Here is an 8,548-nt window from a genome sequence, read left to right as displayed (position 1 = left end):
CTTTAGGAGCAGCGGTAAAACAAAGAGATGGACACGAAATGTTCGAGCTCGTCTTTCTGTGGAGATGTGCTGCTGTTCGGCTGTGACAGATGAGAGCCGCTGTGTCAAGTTAAAAAGGTTCTTTATGAGTTGGGACTTGGTCACTTTAAGTCCCATTTGATACAAAATGATGTTAATCCAGTAAATTAAAGCCCCGTTAGAGCTAAAGAGGAGGCTGAAGCAGGCCGTGACAAGCTGCTAACATACGAGCGTGCAGTGTCCACTGCACGACAGAAGAAACTGATTTAAATATGAAATAAGCCGATTTTTCCATCATGCAACAATCAAAAAGTACAAATAAAGAATGTCAGTAAAGTAATAAATGGTTACTAATCCTTTGATGTGGTAGCAAAGCTCTTTCTGTCCATGTCTTCAGTAGGTTTAGTCAAATTTGTATAATAGCTGCGATCAGCAGACATGCGTTCGAGGTGAAGAGAGAGGAAGCTGCTGTAGTCGACCTCCGTGACTCTGTCGCCCTGCTGGGTTTGCAGGTGGTGCACAGAGACCTGAAGCCCAGTAACATCCTGTATGTGGACGAGAGCGGGAACGCCGAGTCCATCAGGATCTGCGACTTTGGCTTCGCCAAGCAGCTGAGGGCGGAGAACGGCCTGCTCATGACGCCGTGTTACACCGCCAACTTCGTCGCCCCCGAGGTACGTCGGGGTTCCTCCTTCCTTTATTTTTTCACCATTTTGCTTTATTTCCTGTCATCATCGTGCGTGCTCTGTAGGACACCACAGATTTGCCATTTTAGCATCTTTTTACTTAAACTTTCACTTTCGTGAGGTTCAGAATTCCTTCCCATATTTTGTCTGATGCCGTTATTTAACACATTTAAAACAAACGTTGAACAAAAGAAAAGTCAAAAGTCTCCCATCAAAGTGCAGCTCCGTCAGGTGCCCCTCAGCTCGAGGACAGCAAACTTTCCGAGGACAGACGGGACCGGAGCACGCTGATTAATTCACAGCCTTCGGTTGTGTGAACAGACTAATGTTTTGACACTCCTGCGTCTTCCTCACAGTCAGCTGTTGTCCTCTAAAAACTGAACAAGTGTTCAAAAACGATCGACTGTTTCTGCTGACACTGTTCAACTGAAAGATCTCTAAATATTTATCAACTTATCTGCTGCTACATGCAAACTAACCTGTTTACCTGAGGATTAATCACCTGTGCACAACACCAGCCAGTCTATTGTTTCTCTTAGAGCTGTCACAGTATCAGAGTTTTGCGATTAAAGCTGAAATACTGACACTCAGTCATCAAAATACTGATGGACAATGCAAATGCTGCAAAATGCTGATTTCCTGTTGCCACCAGGTGGCGCTGTGTCTCTCAGTCAGTATTGGCACGAAGGCGCCTGGACTCTCGTCACAGGTTTGGTCAAACTTCTTCTGCTGTAGCGAAACATCGAAATTCACCGTGTCATCACGGAGGCGCCCTTTAACAAAAACTCAAATGCTTCACAATTTAGCATCAAGAAGGTCGTCAGATTAAACGAGCAGAAGAAGACGCGCTGAATCCAAAATACTCAGGTTGTTTTGTGGTTCAGGAAGTCTGGACGTCACATGACAACATGCAAGATCCACAGTGTATAAAATATTTGTTAGCTAGCTTCCTGCTCCATAAAATTAATGAGATCAAATAGGTTCTTTTGACGGCTTCTTCCATTTTTTTTACACGACTCTCCATATAAACACTTAACAGTGATTCTTTTGCTGTCTGCACCTGTTTGCACCTGTTTGCACCTGTTTGCACCTGTGCGTCATCGCTGTGTAACTAAGCCTGAACCAAACAGTCCTTCAGAGACAAAGCATGTTCAGACAGCCCTGATTACACAGCTGCCAAGTGTAGGGAATATAAATATATGTGTGAGAGGTGTAATCTTGATCATTTGGAGGGTGCTGACGCTCTTTTTGTTGCAGAAGGAAAGAGAGACCCACAAATAAAGGTACAGGACAAGTTACTCTTTGCTGTGAAGCTGTGTTTTCTGTTCCTGGCAGGGTTGGACAGGACATGCCACGAGAAAAAGGTTATGACGCAGACCTAGTACGACATCTGGAGTCTCGGAGGTCCTGCTTCTACACGATGCCTAACAGGGGAGTAACAGAGACTTGTATCTCTTCACGCTTCTAAGAAACTTAATTTAACATCGAAACTTCTTACTTTTTCTTTACCTGACATCAGTTTGTCAAAGATGCTTCTTTGTTACAAAAAGTAAAAGAAAGGCCAACAATGATGGTTCATGGTCATCAGGCGGTTTGCTAACCACAGCTGGTTGATGGTGAGCTGGTGGTATTTCCTGATGAGCCGCGGCCTGAAAGGACTCACTGAGAAGGCAAAATGAAATTCCTTATGAAACAAATGTCGTCAAGGCAACGAGTGATGATCTCACATTGAAATAATTGATGTGTTTACACTGTCTGTGTGAAGTTAATGCCTGTTCTGTCATAGTTTTGGTGCCTGTTTGCAGGTCTTACACTTCCTGCATATCAGCCTCTTTGCTCTGTCCTTCCAGTTTCACTCCATTTGCTAACGGTCCAGAGGACACCCCGGAGGAAATTTTGGCTCGGATCGGCAGCGGGAAGTTCTCTCTCAGCGGAGGATACTGGAACTCTGTCTCAACTGAAGCTAAGGTGAGGCCTGTTTCCTAACAAACACACAGAAAAGTAGCTCCGATTGAAGTGAGCCGCTCACCGTCTCTCTGTGATCGCCACGGTGACCCTGAGTTCAGTTGTAACCTCTGACCCTTTAGGACCTGGTGTCTAAGATGCTGCACGTCGACCCCCACCAGCGGCTGACAGCGGGGCAGGTCCTCAGACACCCGTGGGTGACGCACAGAGACCAGCTACCCAAATACACCCTCAACAGACAGGACGCACCACTCCTCGTCAAGGTAACCATCCATCCATCCATCCATCCATCTCCATCATCCGTCAGTGGTTGATTGATTAATCGATTTGTATTCTGGCTCCTCCTACAGGGTGCGATGGCGGCCACCTACTCTGCCCTTAACAGGAATGTCCCCCCGGTCCTAGAGCCTGTGGGCTGCTCCACTCTGGCCCAGCGGCGGGGGTTGAAGAAGATCACTTCCACCGCTCTGTGACCTCCTCTTTCTCCTCCGCCTCCTTCTTTTCTTCCTCCTCCCGTCAACTCTGACCTCGATCTGACCTCCGCCGGACCTTCCCTCTCCCTCACTTCGGTCCGGCGGGACAGACTACTGATGGACCTGGGAACCGCTAACGCCAAATAGGAGCACAGAGGCCGCCCCCCTCCCTCCTCGATCTCTCCCTCACCTCTGCGGGCTCTTCTGATTGGATCTCTTCTGCTGTCTTACCGTAGAGTCTCAGCTTTAGCATCACTGTTCAGCAGCCGGACTCAGCTGTCGAGAAAACCTTAAAGGGCGAGCCCTACGTTTCTCTTCTCTTTTTGCTTTGGACAATCAGCGCTAGCTCGCAGGCCCAGAGGGCGAGTGCGCGTCAGGAAGATAAAAGTACTGTATTTATTTACTCCAGACGGGGGAAATCATAGGAACAAAGTAATGTAAGGTATGCATTTAAAGAGCTAGAGTCTTTGTTATCATACTGTGGTCATGGTTCTGCGTAGCTGTAGATCCTGCATCTAAGCCTCAAGTAGCCTGAGAGACGACGGCGTCTGCAGAAAAGGACAGACGGTGGGACATTCAGCCCGACGGGCGGAGCAGCCTCAGCCTCAAAATGGTTTTAAAATCCAAAAAGCTAAAGCAGCGTGTTGGGGTCACTGAAGGTCAAATTACAGAGCAAAAGTCTTTTTAGCTTAAAGTCCTAAATTTATGAGTAGAAAATGACAAAATTAAGAGAAATGAAACAGCAAATGTTGATGGGAAGAATTCCAGTTTATCTGAAAAGAGTTTTGCAAATTTATTAGAAAAATAAATAAGTAATTTTATGAGGGAAGAAAATGTGAAGATTAGTAAGAAAAAATGGCAAATTTAACAGAAAAAAAGAAAACACCTCTCCAGTTACTCTGAAAAAATTCCACATTTTGAAAAACAAAAATTTCATTAAATCTTCACTGTTGTTGGCTCCGTGTGGCCCCAGACGAAAACATAACGCATATCCATGCTCTGCAATCACGTCACACAGTGGCACAAACGCTCTTCTCATAAATTTGCCTTTTCTGTAAGAAAAGTGGATGAAATCGATTTTATTTACCCTTCAGTAACCTGCTGCAGCCGTCTGCAGCCTGTGTTGTTGTTGTCGGACAAACCGAAACCCGCTTTCCAGTATTTTATCTTTAATGTGCAACAACAAAGCAAAGAACAAACATCTGAGCCGTGTTCTAGTCCAGAGTGTTTGACGGTGGGCTCGTTCGATCATCAGCAAACGTAACGACGCCTCCAGATGTTTTTTCTTACTGCCAATAAATCCAATGATAAGATACTAGAATCAGTTTGTTGGGATTTGTTGACAGCAAGAAAAACATGATCGGATTTATTCTTTGAACAAACAGAGATCCAGGAAATCACGGAAGAGTGATGCAAGTGTGGAAACAACACTTGCAGCAGAAAGAGCCACTCTGTCTTTGTAACAGTATTTTTTTTGTCCAGCATCAATTTTAAGCTGCACATGTTGAGCTTTTGCTGCCCCCTGGTGGCCACGGGAGGGCTGTGCTTCTGAAACACTCCTCCCAGAGTAGTTTGTCATCAGTATAACGTCTCCTGGACACTCTGGTCTGATATTTAACACTATTGTCCTGTTATTTTACTCTTTAATCTGGTTTTTAAAGATCTTAATGTGATGAAGGGCGGTGCTCCCTCCTCCTCCTCAGGAGACTGGAGGCAAAGCTTGAGCCTATCAGCAGCTGGGATTTCAAATGTTAGCACTAAAGCTTAAATAGAAATGTAAAATATCCAAATAATGAACTTTATCTGAGCGTGATCAGAGAGCTGCTGATAAAACATCAGTAAAGTCAGGTGTTTGTGCAGCAGGGCCGAGCACCTCTGCTTTAAAGCTCCTCTCTGGCTTCTCTTGTGCAGTTTTAGGATGTGCCAGTAAATTTAAAGCAGAAGAAGAGGCCACAGAAGCAGCTTTAACTGAGTTTTCTCCTTCTTCCTTCACAAACACAAACTAAAATGATGTGTTGCCTGCCTGTAAATGAGGCTGACAGGGGGAAAAGGCGTTTCTCGCCTCCACCGATGGTCACGCGACGTCTGTATGAGCCGGCTGATCTCCTCCTTACGTGCAGCAGAACTGTAAATACAGAACATGTCGAGCAACTCAGGTTTCTATGAATCAAGACAATGCATTTTTATACGTCCACGAGGAGGGGGTGTACATACAAATATTAAAAACAAAGCACAGAAGTGCGAGTGGAAGAAGGCGAGCGAGGCACAGAGAGGTGTTTATCAGACCTGATATGGAAACTCCAAAACCTGAATCCTTGTTTTCATCTTTGCTGATGTTTATTTTATGATTTAGAAGTCTTACATTTACTTTTCGACGTGTTTTTCTGGAGTCAAACTCTTCTGTCTCGACTGCTGTGGCGCTGTTTCTGCCAGGTGAGCTGGCGTCTGGTGCGTTTCCTGTTTTGTGTCAGCGAACCCTTTAAAAATCTGACGAAAAAAACACTTTTAAAAACATTCCAGCAGGAGTCGAAACTACCGGCAAACCACGTTGGGCGTGCAGTCGGAGGTCCAGTGGTGGAGAAATCAGTGCAAGGGTCAGTTCACTGAAACTTGTGGACGATCTTTGTGAAAAGAATCAGTTCCAGCCACTAAAATACAAACATGTCCATATTTTCTACATTTAATATCTCGTTAAACTGAAGGTCTTTGGGGTTAGGCCCTAATGAAACACTTCCAAGAACAAATATCTGATTGATTGTGTCAATGTTGGACTTCAAGTCCTTCATCATCATCACAGCTGATTTTGCATCCTGGATCGATACGAGCACCGACGTCGCTGCCAGACGTTGTTACGGCCTGTTAAACTCCTCCGAAGCTTCCTCGTGTCCGCAGTGGTCGCCATTCAGGGCCGTTACGCTCCGCCCTCTCTGCGTGCGCCTCTGCTGCAAACAAGCGAGCGTCACATAAAGCAAAAAGCGCCGGACTCAGACTGTGCCAGCTCGTTTTCCACCAGCAGAAGAAAAACAAAAATCATGTTTAAGTCGCTTAATGGTGTAAATCATTTATGTTCAGATTGAGGCTCCAAGTAAAAAATTCTAAATTATAAGAAAAAGTCCAGTTTTAAAGTAGAAACTGGAAATGTAGAAGTAAACTGTCACTAGTGAAGTTTTTACATCAAAATGCTGGAAAGTGACATTAAAAAGCTTTTAAACAGCAGAGTCACGTGTTAAAGATGAAACTATGATATAAGAGTCCAGATTTTATAAAACATAACAGTGAGACAAAGTTTCAACATAACAGTTTAGAGATGAAAACGTGAAATATTAAAAGGTAAAGTCAGATTTTTGAAAAACAAAACACATTCCCAAAAAACAAATCAAATTATTAGAGAAGTTGTTTTTAAAATACACATCTGTATTCATCGTACATTAAAAAGCTTATTTTAAACTCGAACACAAATCTTTGAAATGAACTCTTCATCTCTGTTATGACATTTTAAGACTTTTATCTCTGAATTAATTTGATATTTTTAACTCCGTGAGACATTTTTTACTCCGTCGGGAACCTTTTTTGAAATCGTGGCCGGTCTTTGTTCATCGTTTCCTGGTGGAGGTGATCTTCCACAGCCACTGAGCTTCTTGCTTCTGCGGGTCAATGATTAGAAACTGCTTCCGCTCTGTGGTCGTCTGGGTGTCTGTGAGAAAAAGGGATAAAATGCAGATTTTCTTTATGTTTTATATATAATTATTGAATATATATATATATGTAAGTGTTGATCTCTTCCTCGTCTATCCATGTACAGCTCTGGGATGATGAAACATGAAACGCTGATTTTGTTTTCCCCCTTTATGACCAGAGGCATAGCTTTCTTTCTTCTCTCTTCATCCTCGCTCCTCTTCCTCTCCTTCTCTGATTTGATCCTGTCGGAGACGCAGTCAGCCCTGCTGCTACGCCAGCTCTCAGTTTTTGTACCTGCGGCGAGAGCTGGACTTTCTATTAAAAACAATAAAAACAATAATCAGTCAAAGAGTGTCGTGCTTTGATCTCCCTGAAGCTGTTACCTCATTCCTTTCTAAAAAAAGTTCTCACTTTCACGTTGTTACAACTGACACCAGAGACTCTGGACACTTGACTTTAAATGTGAAAGCATAATAACCTAAAAATGATACTGCAGAGAGCAGGAAGTGGCATCTCCTGCATCCACACACAGCTGACAGCTAATCCCTGGGAACACATTTGAATGGCCATAAAATCAGTGTGGTTTTTACTTTGGCACAGCAAAAAGCGCCTGTTAGTTTGTTGCAGAGCTGGAATGTAAATGTGCCTTTGAAGCCGCTGGGTCAGCTCCTGTTGGTTCAATGTGCTGCAGGATAATAATAGTGCACGTTTCAGGAACGTTTTTACTTTATTTAACACAATTCAGGGGGCTACATGCTGGACTTAGAGGGCAGAAGCAAAGTATGGCTCTGATGCCGATTCCAGTGTGTGTGCTGTCGATACCGTGGATGTCGGGATCGTTCTGCCCAGCTCACAGCTCAAAGACTTTGGAGAGCTTCAGATGGAGTGGACTGAGGACGACATCGCCACCATGCACAGCTGTCGCAGTCCTGATGTCAAACCGCTCATGAGCCAAGAACTCAACTGTTGCTCGGAGGTCCAAAGTCCTGTCTTCAGATGAAAGTGAATTTTGCGTATCATTAGTAAGATGAAGCTCCCAGTGCAGGGATGTCAAACTTCTAACACTGTGGGGCCAACCTGTCAAACTCTTCTTTCTGTGAGTCTTATGATGAAACATCCAGTCTCAGCAGCACGCATCAGTTTCTCTGCACGGTGAACAAATCTGTCAGCACGACTCTTTGGGATTAAACTGTAAGAAATATGTTTAAAATAGAATACAAATCTGGTGCTCGGACTCTAAGTATAGTACTGTAGTTATAAAACAGGAAGTATTTGTTAACAAGGGTTTGTTATTATTTGTTTTAACTTATTTTAAACTGAAATTTCTTTAGTAGAAAGTGAAAAAATGGAACTTTTATGTCATTTAATTGTTTATCTGCTACTAAATTACTATGTGTAGTAAGCATGGCCATGGGGGAAGTGTTAAAATAAGCTTACACACTACATTTGAAACTCCAAAACTTTACACCATCCTTCACATTCTCCAAAGCTGTCCACTGGCCTCTACCGGGGTCTTTACCGGGCTGATTCTGGCCCCTGGGCCTTATGTTTGACACCCCTTATCTGGAGCCTGGAAGAGGAAAGGAGAAGCCAAGGTGCCTGGAGTCCAGCGTGAGGTTTCGATGGTGCTGATGGTGGCAGATCAATGGGTCCGTAGTTAAAGCAGCAGCCGCCTGCAGATGTCAGAGCTGCTGCCAACAGAACAAAACGATACCAGATCAACATCTC

General features: G+C 44.0%; 1 protein-coding gene across 1 annotated transcript; it reads left to right on the top strand.

Moving 5' to 3' along the window:
* The first annotated feature begins 2,185 nt into the window (after positions 1-2,185).
* LOC102300934 (ribosomal protein S6 kinase alpha-3) lies at positions 2,186-7,169 on the top strand. The gene is made up of 3 exons (XM_042217735.1): positions 2,186-2,672; positions 2,792-2,932; positions 3,020-7,169. Exons 1-3 carry the CDS (start codon positions 2,445-2,447, stop codon positions 3,140-3,142), a joined length of 492 nt encoding a protein of 163 aa, XP_042073669.1. The 5' UTR covers positions 2,186-2,444; the 3' UTR covers positions 3,143-7,169.
* The last annotated feature ends 1,379 nt before the right edge of the window (positions 7,170-8,548 follow it).

The sequence above is a fragment of the Haplochromis burtoni genome, unplaced genomic scaffold, assembly GCF_018398535.1.
Source record: "Haplochromis burtoni strain Fernald_Lab_line unplaced genomic scaffold, NCSU_Asbu1 Contig_2764, whole genome shotgun sequence".
Lineage (NCBI taxonomy): Eukaryota > Metazoa > Chordata > Actinopteri > Cichliformes > Cichlidae > Haplochromis > Haplochromis burtoni.
The sequence above is the reverse complement of the archived record's forward strand: the minus strand, read 5'-3'. Positions and strand labels throughout refer to the sequence as shown.

Bases quoted from the DNA above. Each gene is read 5' to 3' on its own strand.
- LOC102300934 (XM_042217735.1), top strand. From the start codon at position 2,445: ATGTGTTTACACTGTCTGTGTGAAGTTAATGCCTGTTCTGTCATAGTT. The intron at 2,673-2,791 runs GTGAGGCCTGTT...CTGACCCTTTAG, and splicing joins CTGTCTCAACTGAAGCTAAG to GACCTGGTGTCTAAGATGCT. The intron at 2,933-3,019 runs GTAACCATCCAT...CTCCTCCTACAG, and splicing joins ACGCACCACTCCTCGTCAAG to GGTGCGATGGCGGCCACCTA.